We start from the raw sequence: 18,835 nt of genomic DNA on the forward strand, positions 1-18,835 counted from the left end.
TTCCTGGGTCCAAGCCATTCTCCTGCCTTAACCTCCCAAGTAGCTGGAACTATAGGCATGTGCCACCACGCCTAGCTAATTTTTGTATTTTTAGTAGAGGTGGTGTTTCACCATGTTGGGTAGGCTGGTCTCGAACTCCTGATCTTAATTGATCCATCCACCTTGGCCCCCCAAAGTGCTGGGATTACAGGTGTGAGCCACCGTGCCTGGCCAGGACAGGCAATTTTAAATTGTATTTCAAACACACATAAACTTATTGTGCCTAAATGTTTTCTTCTCATGTAATTTGTACATTTATATTTTCATGACTCATTTACCTCTTGCTGGTGTTAATACTTATTATGCTTACAGAATATGGTAATAACTATAATGACATCATACATTTGTATAGTATTTATAGTTTATTTATTTCCACATATATTATTTGACTTGGGCCTCACAATAGTTCTCTGAGAGAAGGATATTATCTTTCTTAAAAAACATTTTTTTTCTATAATCCACATGAGAACTGAGGTTCACAAGGGTCAGTAACTTACCCAACATCATGCAGCTAGTAAGGATGTACAGCTTATATCTGCTGAATTAATTCATTGTTCTTTCCACTATTAACACACAGCTGAAGGTCAGTCTCTTTATATTTCTATTAATCATTTATATAAACTTTTCTTTCCCATGTGAAAAGTACTGAAGTGATTTACAACGTGTTTATGAACTTGCATATGTATATTTATAGATGTCTAGGATGGGCATCCAATATAAGGCCACAGACAACTAGACACTTTTTAAGTTCATTCAGTAATTTTTTGGGGGGCTCCTACTGTGAGCCAGGTCTGCTTCTAGGAACTGGGAGATATAGAAATAAACAAAATGGACAAAAATCTCTGCCCTCATGGAATTCTAGTTTGAGAGATAGGTAATGAAACAAGATAGAACTTATAAATATGATAAAAGGATATAAGTGACAAAAAGAAAAAAATGAACTGGGGAAAGGGACTATAAAATGTCATAGGGAGGGAAAACAATTGAAATTTTTTATTAGCCTGACCAGGAAGATGTCATCAAGGGGTAACTTGTAAAAAATGATATAGAGGAATTAAAGGAGCTAACCACGAAGTTGGCGGGGTTAGAGGATTAACCAAAGGCAAAGGTCTTGAAAGAGAAGTGTCCCCAGCATGTTCTTCTTCAGGTGAAGTAAGGTCAGTGTGGCTGGAGTGGAGTTAGTGAGAGAGTAATAGTAGATGAAATCAGGGAGGGAGCAGAGGCCCCGTATCATGTAGAAACTTGTTGGTTCTAGTAAGGACTTAGGTTTTTATGATGAATGAGATAGGAAAACTTGAAACATTTTGAGAAAAGGAATGACATAATCTGGTTCAGGTTTTAGCAGGATCAAGTTGGCTGCTCTATGGATATTAAATTGTAGGGAGACAAGGGTAGAAGCAGGAAGATCACTTAAAAGGCTATTGTAGTAACTCAGGCTAGTGATAATGGTGACTTGGATGAGGGTGGTGCAGTGGAGGTAGTGGAAAATGGTCAGATTATGGATATATTTGAAGATATAGATGACAGGATTTGTTGACAGATTGTGTGTTAAACAATGAGAAGATTAAAGAGTAAAACCAAAAAAATGAAAGAGTGACACCAAACTTTTTGGCCTGAGCAACTAAAAGGATAGACTTTCCACTAACCGAGATTGGGAAAATGGCAGAAGGGACTGGTGGCATTTGGTGAGTATCTGGAACTGCTAAGTGTCTAATTTGACTTCCATGTAAAAATGCCAAATAAACAGTTGAACTTTGGTTCTGAAGTTTAGGGGAATAATCCTGGTTAGATATATTACTTGGTAGTCATATGTATATAGGTTGTATTTATAGCTGAGAAGTTTTTGATGATTATGCAAATTGTAGGAATAATTTCATGTATTTGATAACGTGAGCTTAAATATTTTTTATTTCAGGCTTTGAAAACAATATTAGCATAATGGAGTTTGCATTAAACAAATATCAGGACACATATAAAAATGTTCTATAAGTGATTCCAAGTGGTAGGTAGGTAAAGATAGGCCAAGAGATACCATAGAAGGGGAAAGTAATCTAATACTTGCCATGGGCGGAACACTTAGATCCAGGTATTTCAGTGACAGTTTTTTTTTTCCTAAGGAATGTGTTTCTATGAGAGCAGGTAGATGAGAGGCAGACCTGAGACTGGGACCAAAGTGTGTCTGATCCCAAAGCTCATGTTCTTCTTACTCTGCAGCACACAAGTTAAGAGAATGTGAACTGTCGACTTCCAACAGCAGTCATGTTTCTGCAAAATGCAATGTTGTATAAAATTAAGCATTGGACTAGGGTTTTTAGAGCTGTGTTTGAATCTCAGATTTGTCAAGTCAAATGGTTTTGTCAAGCCTTTTAACCTCTTGGGTATTAGTTTTCTCATCTATAAAAGAATTGTAATTAAACCTACTTCATAGGGTTGTTACAGTGAACAAATGTGAAAGGCTTTGTTAACACTAATGCAATCTATGCATAATATGTTATACTAGGGAAAATTTGATTTAAATAGCATCAAGAATAAAATACTTTGACAAAAGTATTAATTTAGCAAAAGAAGTGCAAGATGTATACATTGGAGACAAAGAAATTAAAAATTGCTGCCTTTAAATGGAAAGACAACTCACGTTAAGTGTTAATACTACTAAGTGTTAATGCTATTAGTATTATGCTATTAATACTAATAGCATTAACACGTATTAACAACATTAAGTATTAATAGTATTAGCATTAATACTGTTAAGTATTATAATATTAATAGTATTAATTATTAACAGTATTAATACAGTTGTATTATTAATAGTATTATACCTTTAAGATGACTTAATAGTATTAAATGTTAATACTTAAGTGTTAATACTATCAAGATGTATTAATACAATTAAGTGTTAATACTATTAAGATGACTATGTTCCTCAAGTTGATCCACAGATTCGATGTGATCTCTATCAAATTTCCAACTGGCCTTTTTTTTTTAAAAATAGAAATTAACAAGCTGCTCCTGAAATTTGTATGGGAATATAAGGAATCCAGAATAGCCAAAACAATCTTGAAAAGGAAGAACAAACTTGAAGAACTCATGCTTCCCGATTGCAAACTTATTACAAAGCTACAGTCAATACAGTGTGATATTGGCATAAGGATATAGATAGATATATAGATAAGTGGAATAGAATTGATTGTCCAGAAGTCAAACCTTATATGTATGGCCTATTGATTTTCAACAAAAGTAGCAAGACTATTCATTGAGAAAAGAATAGTTTTTCAACAAACGATGCTGGGAAAACTGGAGATCCGCATGCAGAAGATTGAGAGTCACTCCCTATTTCATACCATAACAAAAAAGTCAACTCAGAATAGATCAAAGGCTTAAATGTAAGAGCTAAAGTGATAAATCTCATAGAGAAAAACTTAGAAATAAATCTTCATCACCGTGGGTTAGACAGCAGTTTGTTGGATACAATACCAAAAACACAAAGAGAAAGAATAGATAAATTTGACTTCATGAAAATGAAAAACATGTGCTGCAAATGATACTATCAAGAAAGTTAGAAGATAGTCTGCAGAATGGGAGAAAATATTTGCAATTCATATATTTGATAAGGAACTTCAGAATAGATAAGGCTTTGTAAATCATACCAGCAAAATGGAGTTTGTGTTAAACAAGTATCAGGACACACATAAAAATGTTTTATAAGTGATTTCAAGTGGTGTGTAAGTAAAGAGATAGCAAGAGGTGCCATACAAGGGCTTGCCATGGGCTGAGTACTTAGATCCAGGTATTTCAATGACAGTTTTTTCCCTAGGTAATCTGTTTCCGTGAGATTAGGTAGATGAGAGGCAGGCCTGAGACTGGAACCAAAGTGTGTTTGATCCCAAGCTTCATGCTTTTCTTACTCTGCAGTACACAACAGAGTATGAACTCTCACTCAAGAATAAAAAGACATATAACCCTTGTTAAAAAATGAGCAAAGATAAAGATATGAGTAGGCATTTTTCCAAAGAAGATATACAAATGGCCAATCAGCACATAAGATCTTTAAATCCCATCAGTCTCTTGGGAAATGCAAATTAAAACCACAGTGAAATACCATTTAATACTTACTAGCCTAGGATGTCTAAAATAGATAATAATAAGTGTTGAAGAAAGTAGAACCCTCAGTTGTTGCTACTGAGAGTATAAAATGGTGCAGTCCCTTTGGAAAGTAGTTTGGCAGTTAATAGATTGTTACCATATGTCTTAGAAATTCCTAAGTATATGTCTAAGGGAAGTGAAATCATACATCCACACAAAAACTTGTATGTGAATGTTCAAAGGAGCAATACTCATTAGCTAAAAAGTGAAAACAACACAAATGTGCATCAAGTGATGAAAAGAGAAATGAAATATGATGTATCTATACAATGAAATATTATTTGTCAATAAAAAGGAACATGTGCTGATTCATGCCACAACATGGATAAAACTTGAAAACATTAAGCAAAGTGAAAGAGGCCAGTTCCAAAAGACCGCCTATTATTTAATTCCATTTGTATGAAATGTCCAGAATAGGCAAATCTATAGATTCAGAAAATAGATTCATGGTTTCCTGGGGCTCAGAGCAAGATGGGAAGATGGGGAGTGACTGCTAATGAGTATGGGTTTCTATTTGGGGTGATGAAAATGTTCTAAAATGGTGTGTGGTGCTGGTTGCACAATTCTAAGTATACTAAAAACCATAGAATTGTGTATTTTAAATGGATGAATTCTGTGGTAAATGAATTATATCTCAACAAAACTCTTCAGAAATATTCTTAGGGATGCTGTCTGTGGTTATATTGGATTTCTTACTCAGTTAAACTAAATAGTTTCAATGACTGATCCTGTTTACATTATTCTGAATTGTGTTGTGTGAATCAGCTGAGACTAATAACCTGGTAGAATTTCCTTAACTTTAAAGCTAATGTAAAATGAGGATTTTTGAGTAAAACCCAAATTTTCTGATTCTAGTTCCTGGTGTCATTTTTCAGATCTACCATCCTGTTTTCCAAAGTACTGTACTGTATTGGACAAAATATGCAGCTTCCTCCTTTCCTCCCTTCCTCCCTCCCTTTCTTCCTTCTTCCCTCTGTTGAGAAGATGGGGTTTCACCATGTTGCCCAGGCTAGTCTCAAACTCCTGGGCTTAAGTGATTCACCATCTCGGCCTTCCAAAGAGCTGAGATTATAAGCATGAGCCACTGGGCCTGGCCTATTATCTCTGTTTTACAGATTAGGAAACTGAGTCAGGCAACTTGCTTTATATAACTTTTGTATAATGAAATGAGGACTGAAATTCAGGTTTCTAAATTTCATATCCCAAAACAGTCTAGGATGATTTATGGGAACACTTCCTTCAATAATCTCTGGTTCTGTTTTTTGTTTTTTTTTTTGCACTTGGTTGCAGGAATATTGCAAAACTCCAATATGAAGCATCTTTCTATATGATAAATTAGATCCTCAGATCAAATCCACCAGGCTATAAGTTTATAATTTTAGGTGTTAAGCATATAATAGATTTCTCCTAGCTTTATCTGAGTGTCGATAGAAAAACTAACAACTTTATTTTTTCTTCTTTTTTTCACTTGCAGCAATGGTGAACTAGACCCCTGGTCAGGAGGTGGAGTAACTAAGGATATCACAGACACTCTGGTTGCAGTCACCATCTCAGAGGGGGCCCACCACTTAGATCTCCGTGCCAAAAATGCCTTAGATCCCACGTCTGTGCTGTTAGCCCGCTCCTTGGAAGTTAGACATATGAAGAATTGGATCAGAGATTTCTATGACAGTGTGGGAAAACAGCACTGAGAAACTTGATTTTTTTGTTTCTTATGTTCACGTCACCACATTCCCATTTACTTTGATTTTCTACATGCAATTACTTTCCCTTGTTTATCATTAGATTTAATGGGGCCATGGTTGAGATAGAATAGAGGGTGATGATGGTAAAAGCAGCTGTCCCATGAGTGTGATTTCCTGGGTTCTCACTGTCTTTGCACCACATCTAGGAAGAATCTTCCTGATAGTTCTCCCACACCATCAGTGGCCCTCACAACTGGAGCAGAGTCCCTGACTGCCTTTCATAAGAGGGAGAGTTAATTCCTTTGTATCTCTGCAAGCAGAGATTTCTCCTTGGTTTTGGGTTGAAGTCTCTTTGGCCCATTTGTAAGTCCCCATCCCTACCCTACAAAAAGTAAAAGCAGAAGATAGATAAGAAATGATGTAATTGCAGCTGGTAGGATGTCTGGTGCCAATCCAGGAAATGAGAGCCATTTCTTTTATACTGGATTTAATGACTTTGAACTGTGCTGTAAATAAAAAATACAGCTGGACCTTATACCTGTGTGTTTCTTCTGAAACTCACTCTGACTCCGGCTGTTGGGAATGCTGTGTGCACTGGGCTTAGCTGTTTTTGGAAAGTGCTTTAATTTTTTTCTCTTTCACTTGGCAGCTTTTCTTAGTTCTGGGATGTTGGCCACTGTGGTACTGCCAGTAAGAAATCTGGCCTTTTTCTGCTCCATTTCTCTTTGTTTCTAAGGTCAGTTTTGTGGTAATTTGGTTAAATTCTGCCAGTTTAGGAAAATGACTCTGTTTTGTCTTTTTAAATCTAAGCAAGCTTTATGTCATAGTCACTAATTATATTTCAGTAAAAATCCTTTAAAATGGATGAATCAGCTATTCCAAAAGTAGAATATAATGTTCAGCTTTTAATTTTTTTAAATTTTATTTTCTGATAGTTGTTACTGCTATCATTAAAACCAGAAGTATCAGACAAACAGGCAGGTGCACGAGAACTTTTCTGTATGACTTCCAAAAGACAAGCTGACTAATTCATGCAGGCAGCATATTTGACATTAATAAATGGCCAAGCCATTCCTATTTCCAAGGGGTTGGCTTCTTTCAAGCAGTTCTTACACTGAGACCTTTCTTCAGAAGAGCTTTTCTAGGATAACAAATAGGGTTGGATCAAAACCTTTCAGAGAGAAAGAGAGAGAGAAAGAGAGAGACTAACAGTTTCTACTCTGTTGAAAGATTTCTTCCTCCTTGTTTCTTTTCATTTTCTTTCAATAATTTTTTTTCTTCAACCTGCCTTGGGAACATTTTCTGCTTTTTAAAAACTGTACTTTGAGCTTGGTCATTTCTAAGGCACTTATTATTTTTTTTTAAAGTGCAGACATAGAGTTCATTCTTGGGGTTCAAGACTGAAATATTTTTTTTTTACTTTTCCTGGCATCTGGGAGATACAGGAAAATCTTTGTCTTGTTTTAGAAGCCTTCAGTTCTCATTGTAATGAGTTGTCTAGCAAAACATTTGGTCACTATTTTTGTTTCAGCATCAGAGAACAATCTATTGGGGTAGGAATTTAAGGGTCAAAACAATACTAGTTTTTGTGCTTTGTCAACTAAGAAATTATATAATGCAGGGTTTATGGTCTTAATAGAGGATATTCTTACAATTTATTTTACAGTTTTAGGGTTTTTCCTTGTTTAGAATCTTTAAAATACGTTGCCATTTTATTTAATATCGATTGTTTGGATGAGTTGCATCATTCTGAAGAAACAAACTGCAAAAATATAGTTTTTTTTGGCAAGCATAATTTTATCCTATTATTGTACACATTTTATGAATATAGATAGCAGCCTTAATTGAAGTGAGTATAATTATAATATGCTAAAGTTTAATTTTAAAATGAAAAAGAATTAAAGTGTCAGATAAGCCTTATTATTTAAAGCATCCCTCTAATAAAACAGCACTTTTTACTGACAGGGAAAGAGAGACATGGAGACTTGAGTGCTTTTTATTTTTATTTTCTGTTTTTGTTACTTTAACTGCCTGGATTCAATGGGTAAAACTAAAGAAATTTAGGGGGACTTTCTTAGGGAATCTGTAGCACTAAGAGGTTATCCAGAAGAGCTGGTGTCTAAGCCAGCATATTAGAGGGCGAAGGCCCCTGAGATATCCAGTTCAACTCTTATTTTGTAATAGAGAGAATTGTGGCCTATAGAGAAGGAACTTGTCTAAGCCCTCACAGCTCCTCTGTGGCAAAACTGGGGCAGAACTGGGGCTCCTTTTTGGCAGATTTTGTTTGCTTCATTTTACTGGTACGGTTTAATTTTTGTTTGGATTCAAGCAACAAAAGCCCACAAAACCAGCTTAAGGAAAAGAAACATTTTGAAACAGCAAGATCAGTGCCAGGATTTGGGTTACTAGGAATCATGGGGAACTAGAACTAGGGTCTGGAAAGTCGCTGAAAATCAGTACTGCTGTGTACTATTTCACTTTCAACAGTAGTGACCTGTTGTCAGACTGTGGTTTGGATTTGTTTGTCAGATGTCTACAATTCGGTAGGCAGTCTAAAGCATGCATCAGAATTACCCAAGAGGGCTTGTAAAAATGCTGATTGCCGAGCCCCATCCCAGAGTTTCTAACATGTGTTTGGGAGGATCTTGGGAAGTTGCATTTCTAACAAGCTCGCAGGTGATGCTGGAGCTTCACACTTTGAGAGTCACTAGTTGAAAGAATCTGAAATTTGAATTTGAATGTAGTTTATCTTACTTCTGTCATCCTGCCTGACTCAACTGAGTGTGGGAGCCCTGTCTAATTCATCTCTCCCCATGACTGCTTTATTCTCACTCTACAGACCAGCTTGCTTTTCTCTATTTGCACAAGGCCCATGATGACTTCTTAGAATGGTGTCCTCAGCCCTCTGAGGGAGCAATGCCTCACAAATTCACAGCTCTCAGGTAGTTAGGGAAGGACAGGGCCATGAAAACATGGTTACAGAAGTGTACTTCTTAGGATGGGGGAAGCAGTTCAGGCAACTCAATCACACGGCATCTATCACACAGTTTCTTGGAGCACAGGTATCCAATAAAATGCCAGTAACTTGTGTAGTAGAAAGACCTATACCTATTGTTGAGCAAGTGTGGAAAATAAGGGGACAAATGAAGTTAATTAGTTGTTTTGTATATCTGTAGATAGTATGTGACTCTCCTAAATGGTGATTGAGAATACAACTTTTAATGTTCTTAACAGAGGCATAAGGAATTGGTCTAGAACCTGAAAAATACAATGGTGAAAAAGCAAACACAGCACCTAATTTAAAAAGTTTATGTTCTGCTAAGAGAAAGACATGACATGTCAAGTTATATGTTACAATAAGTGTTATGAAGAGTTGAGGCTATTAGGACATTAATTGCAATCTAACAGGAAAATAGAAAGAGATTAATTGCTAAATGTCCTACTCTAATGGCCCCAACTCTTGATAACACTAAATGTTAAATGTTTAGCATTTAGACAATGTGAGGTAGTCTGGGGGAATAGCAGTGCCTTTTTGAGATATCACATTTTAGCTGTGATCTAAATGATGAATGGGAGCTATACTAGGAAGAAGAGTAGAGAAAATGACATGAGCAAAAGCCCTGAGTGTAGCATATTCAAGGAACTGAAAGAAAGCCACTGCAATGGGAAACAACCACAGAGAATGTGACGTAAGATGAATATGAAGACATGGGCAGTGGGAATGCTCATTCAAGTAGAATTATACGGATGAAAAACCTTTGATGGGCTTTAATCAGGGGTGTGACATGAACAGATTTTCATTGAAAAGGACTACTCTGGTAGAGTAGAGTATGCATTGTAGGGACAAGCAAATAATGTAGGAGACCCCAGTTGCAGTTGTCAAGTAAAGAGAAGAAGGTAGTTTTGAGTAGAATGGTAGAGATGGAGATAAGGAGAAGTGGAAAAATTGGAGAAAGATTTAGTAAAGAAAGTCAATGGGATTTGGTCATAGGTTCTATATGAGATATGAGGGCAGGTGTCAAAGATGATGATGTCTGCTTTGTGCGCTTGGATAGATGATGGTGCCATATACAGGAGAAGGAGCCCTGGAGGGTGGCCAGGTTTGACAGGAAGACTTGAGTTCAGTTTTGTCATGCTGCATTGTATGAACTTTTGAAAATCAAGTGGAGCTAGCTGTCAAGTAGTGTTGTTGGACATAGAGATGTGGAACTCAGTGTGTGCTGGAGAGTCATGGTGAGTAGACGGCAATCAAAGCATGGGTTCAAGGCACTAGTGTTTGAGAAACATATTTCAGGAGCTCATACTGTACTTTCCTTACCCTGATATTTTTAAAGAAATACCCAAACATCCTAATTCCCTTACATATGACTCTACTGATCCAAGACACCACTGAACCCCAGTACAGCCTTTCCTTAAATTACCTCTCTGGATCCACTTCCCATTTTTACTGCCACCCTTCACTTTCCTAATAACCCTGCACTTCAGCTGTACCAAACTTCTCATTATTCTGAAATACTGCTCTTTTATCTAAAATTCCTTTCTCAGCACCAACCTCCATTTTTTTTTTTTTTTTTTTTTTTTTTAGATGGAATCTTGTTCTGTAGCCCAGGCTAGAGTGCAATGGTATAATCTCGGCTTACTGCAACCTCCGTCTCCTAGGCTCAAGCAGTTCTCCTGCTTCCTCCTCAGCCTCCCGAGTAGCTGGGATTACAGACATGCACCACCACGCCCAGCTAATTTTTGTATTTTTAGTAGAGATGGGATTTCACCATGTTGCCTACGCTGGTCTTGAACGCCTAACCTCAGGTGATCCACCCGCCTTGGCCTCCCAAAGTACTAGGATTACAGGCATGAGTCACAGTGCCCAGCCTCCAATATTTTTTTTTTACTGGCAAACTGCTGTGCATCATTTAAAGCCAAGATCAATTTGATTGCCTTCCCTGTGAAGTCTTTCCCAGCTTTCCTAAAGGAAGAAATTCCTTATCTGTGCTCTCACAGAACCAGCTTTACACCTAGTATGTCAGCTAGAATGTAAACTCCACCAAGGTGGGGATTGTCTGTGTGCTTTTCTAGCACTTTAAATAGTACGTGACCACCTCTTATTAGTCCTTGTCTTCAGAGAGCTTGGTTTTCCTAAAAACAGGGTGAGAACATTAAGCAAAATATTATAACTTAGGATATATATACCTTTGAAACTGGAACAGCAACAACAAAAAAGGGGTACCTTGGGCAAAAGTATTTGAACATCGTTGAAACAAGTTTAAACAGGTTATCTTTATTACCAAATCTCTCAAACCTTTAATATGCTATAAGCATTGTGAATCAATAAGAAACTTTCCAAAACTAAGGTTTTTTTTCCAAAATGTATTTGATTGAGAACCCTTTTTCATGTAACATTTCACGTATTGTGAATGAACAAGAAAGTGACATTTCTCAAATTTATTTGATATGAAACTCTTTCTAAATGGAACATTTGAGAAATTAGTGCTCTGCTGAACACCTGTTGGGAAATGCTGCCATAGAAGTCTGTATTTTCTGAAGATGAGGGCTAAGAAAATCTGGCTCTAAGCTTTCTAGCAGAAAACAAAAATGAAAGCAGTTAAGCAGTTTACTCTGTGCATCAGATAAAAACAGACCAATTAATCTAGAAAAGCCCATGCAGGAACTTATTGGAAGAACCTCAGAAATGGGAAAAGTATGAATGAGAGCTCCAATCTCTCTTCATATATTTATAGGTTTCACTGTCTTCATAATTATGCAATCTTGCATTATAAATGAAAGTCATAAAACCAGAATATAACAATGATTTTACAGTGAACTAAGGAAATATAATACAGGCATATACATTTTTGCTAATCTGGTTTAATTTAGAAATAGATTTTAGTATCTGGAGGGACATTCTCAGCCAAAATTTTGCTAGATAAATGTTTCTTGGCCAGTTTAAATGTCTTAGTAGGTAGTTGAACAGGGGGAAGGTATAATGAAGTAGTTTTGAAAACGAGCTCAGACACCAAATATACTCTCATCCTACTTGGCTTAGAGGTGAACTGGGCCTCCCAGCCATGGGAGGCAGAGTCAAGACAAGCAGCCAGGAGCTTCTTTCAACACAGAGAGGTTGGCATCTGTTACTAAATTTCCTCTGTCCATTTGGAGGAGTGGTGTTAACTGTTTTTCTTTGTTTCGTAACTCCTAAAATGTAGAGGTACATAACCAAAGAAAGAAAGGTTTTAACTATCAATCAATAACTCCAAGATACTAAACTCTAAATGGAGCTGTGTGCTAAGGATGTATAGAAAGTGCTATGACACTGAGAATGTACAGTAAGTGTCCTTAAGTTTACAGAAGTGGAAGAAGCCAGATGACTTGATAAATGGCCTTCTCTCATCATCAAAGAGGTATCAGATTATTCCTATTTCAGAAGTCTCTTTTACAGTTAACAGAAGACATTTCATATGTTACCATAATGTCAGTTCATTTGGTTAGACTACCTCCCTTCAAAATGGAAGGTAAAATATAAACCAGTAAAATACCCATCTGCTTTATCTTTAAGGAGCTTACATTCAGATCCACCATCTCTTTTGTCTCCTTTTCTGAATAACGGGACCCTCACCTGCAGGAGTTTGTTCTTTAGGTTTACAACAGTGGTTCCCAACTTGTAGCAATTTTGCCTCCTAGAGGACAGCTGGCAATGCTGGAGATGGTTTTAGTTGTCACAGCTGGGGTGGAGGTGTGTCAGTGACATCACTGATGCAGACCAGGGATGATGCTGAACATCTTACAATGCATAGGACAGCTCCCCCCATAACAAAGATTTACTGGGCCCCAAATGGCAATAGTGTTGATGTTAACCTAGTCTAACCTAAATTTTTCCCATCAGAATTTGAGACCCTTTCCTCAACTTATACCCTGCATATGAAATGAAAAACTGATTGTTAACTCAATAGCCTTACACTTTACCCTCTAAACAGCACAGTAGCACAATGTCTAATATAGACATTAATCTGCAAATTTAATAACCTTTATTTTGGAGACTGATTCTTGAGATTCTTCCTCTTTTCTGGGCCAAATAACCTCAATTCTTTGGATTGTTTGTTTACTTATCATTCATTCACTCAAACATTTATTCAATGGCAACTTTGTGCAGGTTTAGTGTTAAGGAGTTTAACTGTTTAAAGGAAAAGCTCGGTGTTCTCAAGAAGCTCAAGGCTCATGGAGAAAGACAGTCACAATGTCAGATGATTACATAGATTGGACTAAGAATCTGTGCCGCATTCAGGATGCCATGGGAGTGTGAATGCAGACATGATGAACTCATTCTACAGGTTTGAGGAAGGCTTTCAAGGAGAAGCAACATTTAAACTGTGATTTGAGGGATGAGAGTTTGCAGCATGGTTGGGGACTTGAGGGAAAGACAGTAAAAGCACTATTCATTGAGAAAAAGTTGTTAAGCACACATTTTATGCCAATAGTTAGATACCACACATGTTACTCTGAAAAAACAAAACAAAAATGCAAAACACATAGCTCCTATCATGGGGCCTATTAAAAAAAGAAACAAATAAAATCTCCCCTTTAATGCTTGAATCATGCTTTATAGACCTCAGAACTCCTCTGCCTACGTTTTCTCATTTTAGCCCCACAAACACCCTGGGTGGGAGGAGAAATACATATTGTCTCAATTTTATAGCTGAGGACCATGACGTAAATGAAGGGACTCCCTTCTCTCCCCAGCCATGGCCACAGACCTAGTGAGTGGTAGTTGCCTGATTCCAAATCCTGTGTTTTTCTACTCTTTTGTGGTTCCAAATGCAATTTCCCGTGGCAGAGAGGCAAGCACACTCCTTTGTACCCGCTCCTTGCCTTTGCTGTCTTCATCTCTTTCTAAACTGTTTTCTGCTGGCCTCAGTGCTGAAGTCATTTTCCAGTCCTCCCAGTTCTGATTGCAGAGGACTACCCAGGGGAGGAAGGACTGAGGGTTGCTGTGCAGCCACTGGCCATTTGCAAAATCATTTCTACCTTCATTTCCCAAATTTTTTGAGGCGAAAGGAAAACTGAGATGTGGGACAGAAAACCCCTTTTGTTTGTCTTGGTGTTTGGTAATGTATGCAACCTCTCTGGGTGGTTTAAGCGGTTTAGGTACTTTCTATAAAAGGGATCTTTTAATGACAAAACTAATGTGATTATCTGAGTGAGTGTGAGAGGCGTATTGAAGGCTTAAAGAAAATCTGTTAGAATAGCTGAATGTATCTGCTTAATCCTTTCTCTAATGTGGCTGAACAATGCTCTGGGAAGCCATTGGTCCATTCTTTCTTCTAGTAAATGCCTGCCTCCAGAGGTAGGGACTGTTTGCAGTTTTTGATAGTCTTATGCTTCACCTTCTCAACTGCACAAAAGCACAGGAAAAGCTGAAGGAGTCCGATGCATTGTTAGAAAGCAGTGTCCCTTCTGAATGCTGAGGGCTAAACGTACAGCACATGGCATACTTTCTCCAGGACATCCTGAGAAGCGAGGACTGTGGTCACCATTGGGCATGGCACCTCAGAGAAGGGTCCCTTATCTGACAGCTGCTTTCATGAGGTGCTGGGGGTCAGATCACTTATCCATGTTTAAAATCTAACACCTGAGGTTTAAGAGTGACCAGCCTGACCAACATTTAATTAATCATTTTGTGAAATCCCATCTCTACTAAAAAATACAAAATTAGCTGGGCATGGTAGGCATGCCTATACTCCCAGCTATTTGGGAGGCTGAGGCAGGAGAATTGCTTGAACCCAGGAGGCAGAGGTTGCAGTGAGCCGAGATTGTGCCACTGCACTCCAGCCTGGGTAACAAGAGCATAACTCCGTGTCAAAAAAAAGAGCGGCTTAGCTATTCCTCTTTGGGGATGGCTGGGAAAGAGAAACTTAAGAAGGGATAAAAGTGATACAGGTTTAAGTTCTGCAATGTGCTCTGTAACTTTGGGTCAAAATTAAATTCTTCTGGTCCTCTATTCTCTCATTTGTGAACTAGACATAATAATACTTGCCATATTCATTCACTGTGGGAATTGAAAATGGGAACATGAATACAAAAGTGTCCCAGCTAATCTGGAATATTACCACATAACATGTTGCACACTTTTTATTTTTATTTTAAAGTTTTAAATCTTGTTCTTTGAAGAATACTATTCTAGATGTATAATTTAATTTAGCTCCATAAAGCATTTACAGGCCACTTAAGTGCAGGGCATTATGCACAGTTCTGGAGATGCATATAGGAATAAGTCAGTCTCTGACTTTTAAAAAGGTGGCATGTTATAGGGAGGCAGGCATGTAAGATGTAGCTAAAAAATGTGTATTAGAAATAATTAATTCTAACTTGGGATAATTCATAATAATAGCTAAACCTCACATAGTGCATATTATTTGCTAGGAGGTAAGCCAAATGCTTTGATTGAGTTACCTCATTCAATCCCAACAGCCCCAGGAGGTAGGAACTGCTATCATCCCGTTCACAGATGAGGAGGCTAAGGCTCAGTCAGATCAAGTAAGTCACTTTTCCATAGTATTACAGCTGGCATGTGGTGGGCCAAATTAGCGTCCTGGGTCTGCTTGGCTTCCCAGTCTAAACTCTTCCCCATTGTTTGGTGCTCTATCCCAAGTTAAAAGAGACTTCCTAGAGGATGTGACCATAGGTGGGTTTCAACACGGAATTGGAAGTTTGCTAGGTACACTGAGGAGAAAGGGCATTGTGAGCAGAGGGAATGGCACAGGTAAAAGCACCTTGGCCAGGAAAGTATTTGTGCAGAGAGGAACTGGAAGCAGCTTGTAGTAATAGTGGAGTGGGGCAGGTTAGAGGAGTAAGCAGGGGCCCAACTATGATCTCTCTTATGGCCCCTTTGTGAAAAATAAATGAGTATTTATATTGTAATTATTTTGTTTATATCTTGTTTGTCAAAAAGGGTTTTGCAGCAAAGTGGGAACTGTTGTCACCTTTATGGTACAAGGTTACAAAATATACTTCAAATTTTAGGATCAGAAAACTTTAAGGATGGAAGGCACTTTAAAAGATCATAAATTCATTCTATGCAAGAGGAAATCAAAAGTGAATGTATGTAGATGTCTCAATCAAGGTTACAAATGAGTTTAACCAGCTAAACCAAAATATTGGTGTTTTTTAGGTGAATTATGGAGTTAAAGAAAACAGTAAGTGAGAATTACAGAATTATCTTCAGATGCATTTATAGAAATCAGTGAGTTGAAAAGAGGGAGAGATGCAGTTGATAATTCCAGGAAGTGAGAAAGGAAGTCGTTCTTCTTTCTATCCCCTCCTTGAACAATGGAGGAAATGTTTTGAGGAACCTATTGCTGAAGCTATAGGTTTTCCATTGAGAATGCTTGTGACAACTCTCTTTGGAGAATGGTGCTGGGTGTCTAAGTGGGTGCCTTGGCTGGGTTAAAGCTGGGAATCAGATTTGTCTGGAAGGTAGAATTTATTATCTTTCTATGTCTATTTATTAATTTTTATTGACTACTTAAGTAGGGGCCTGGTACAGATGTGGCCTGGTTCTTGTTCTCACCAAGCTCATGATCTGAAAGACATAACAGACAAGAAAACAGGTAATTGCAACAAACTGGGATTAGTCATATAATATGGAATAGGAGCTTTGGAAGCCCAGAGAAGTGAGCAACTGAATGGATTAGGAAAAGCTTCATGGAAGAGTAATATCTAAAGAAAAACTTGAAAGGTGAGTGAAAGTGGGGTAAAGGGGAGAACAAATAGTGCTCTAGGCAAAGGCAACAGTTTGTGCAAATGCCCCAAGGAGAGAGACCACAGCTTGAATGCACTTTTCCCATTTGATAGTCCTGTGTGGAGTGTGTAAGTTGGGAGTGACATTAGAGTTTTTTCTCCACCCTTTCCTTCTCCAATATGCAAAGATGCAAAGTTTTATATATATATATGCAGTTTATTAGAGAATGTCACAAGTCTGATGAAGAGGACTGAAGGTCATTTGGGAGTGCCACAGAGAGCAAGTGCTGACATGCTGAAGGAAACTAAATGACTGCACAAAACAAAAACTCCAATATTCCTCTTTCCCATGTCACTACAGCCATCCCACTAACCTGAGAACCAGTCTCCCCAAAGGGACTACTTCTCACCCTAAGATGGAAAACAAAAAGGCATGAAATCGATGCTCTGAATGTAAACTAGACAGAGTACAGCAGGAGGGGAGAGCAATAAAGTGAGCTGGCCTGAGTGATGGTGGTAGCCAGCTGGATTCTCAGGTCACAGAGTAATTTACTGACTAGTCCTAAGCCACTGGCTAATTATCCAGACAGCCCTGATCCTGGTGCAAAGCCTCCTGCTGCTCATGTTATTAATACCAGCAGCAACCAGCGGGCGTTGGTGGGAGCAGAGGAGCAGACTAAGTTGTTAGACTGCTGAGTGAATGCACAGGCACCTGCCTGGTCCCTCTGAGTTGGACCTCACCATGAAAACAGACCCAGCGCCAGCATTCAGCTCTTGGCTCAGCCACTGCATGGGCCCCAGGGAGAGGCTCCCCAAAGATGGCTGAGAACTTGGGCGGAGGAAGAAGTCACCCATGTCCTGGAGTTTGACCAACTTGTGTCAAAGAACCTCTGCCCTTTTCCCCCTTGGAGCTGACTGGAAAACGATTTTGAAGCCTCTCTGGAATAACTTAATACCCATGGAGCAATGTCAAACACTCCTCTTTGACATGGCGTGGGAATTAGACTTCACTGCATGCAAATGAGGCCAGGGAAGGTAATGGTGTCTGTTTTAGGGTTTAACAATTTGGGAGCTTGACCTAAGGTTACCCTGAAGGGATTTCAGGGGCCAGTTGGGATGGAGATGGGGTGGGGTTCTCTTATCTCATATCACACTTTGAAATCGGATAACATAGGTGAAGTGCTCAGCACATAGTAGACATTTTTAATCAATGTGAGTTCACTGCCTTCTTTCCCCTATAACATTGTGAGTGAATGCCCTCCATTTGACTGATCTTTCATCTTCTTTTGCCTCTAGGACAGTGTTTCTCAATCAGGGGCAATTTTACTTCATAGGGACATTGCAATGCCTGGAGACTATTTTGATTGTTATAAATGGGGGCAGTGGGACGTTGCTGGGATTTGGTGGAAGAGGCCAGAGATACTGCTAAAAATCCTACAATGCACAGAACAACCCCCCACAACAAAGAATTATCAAGTCCAAATGTTAATAGTGCTGAGACTGAGAAATCCTACTCTAGGAGGTTCTGTACGTTGTAGCCTGATTAATCCCTGTAAATACATACCTTGTCATTTGCTTACTTAAAAAAACCCCAAATGGTTTAGTTATCATAAGTAATGCATTCCAAATTATTTACTCAATACATACAGAGCACCTTTCCTGTGGCATGCACTGTGCTGTGGTGTGAGATTGCACAAGTACATCTATGTAGACCCCGACCTTGAAGAGATGCTTACTAAACACTGGCTTCCTGTCATCTCCAGGGTAAAGTCCAATCAACTGAAGGTAGAGATGGGATGTGGACGAATGGAAAATAAGAACTTGTTTTAGGACATGAGGAGCTAGTTTGCTGGTGGGACATCCAGGTAGATTGGGTAGAAAGGACAAGAAACAGCACATTAGATGTGGAAGAACTTTCTACACCAAAAAGACGGAGAATATGTGTGTTTTTAATTTCAGTAAATAGAACTCCCAGCTTCATAGGTTCCAAGCCAGGAACCCATGCTTTCTTCTTGACCCTTTCTCTATCTTAGGCTCTATATTCTGAATACCATGAAAGAATTACACCCCAATGGTGTAAAGTATCCATTGTGTGTAATGGAATTAATGTCTCACCACTGCATCGAGAAACGGCATTAGTTATATACAATTGTTAGGAGAATTTTTTAAAAAAGTAATTAATGATATTTTTTTGTAGAACTTAATTTTCTCAAGATACCTTTACTGAGATAAACTGCCAA

The 18,835-nt window shown here is 38.3% G+C and overlaps 1 protein-coding gene across 4 annotated transcripts in view; it reads left to right on the plus strand.

The window, feature by feature from the left end:
- LOC108315567 (prolylcarboxypeptidase) overlaps positions 1-7,831 on the plus strand; it is a 77,726-nt gene extending 69,895 nt beyond the window's left edge. For 3 of the 4 annotated variants that reach the window (XM_017544935.2, XM_037744443.1, XM_017544936.2), the window contains exon 9: positions 5,657-6,404. In XM_017544935.2, coding sequence (XP_017400424.1) covers positions 5,657-5,873 — 217 coding nt within the window. In that variant the 3' untranslated portion in view covers positions 5,874-6,404. Of the gene's footprint in view, positions 1-5,656 lie in introns of all 4 variants that reach the window. The other variant, XM_017544932.2, reaches the window with a different exon arrangement.
- Positions 7,832-18,835: the final 11,004 nt, after the last annotated feature.

This window comes from Cebus imitator, unplaced genomic scaffold, assembly GCF_001604975.1.
Source record: "Cebus imitator isolate Cc_AM_T3 unplaced genomic scaffold, Cebus_imitator-1.0 Scaffold174, whole genome shotgun sequence".
In the NCBI taxonomy this organism is placed as follows: domain Eukaryota; kingdom Metazoa; phylum Chordata; class Mammalia; order Primates; family Cebidae; genus Cebus; species Cebus imitator.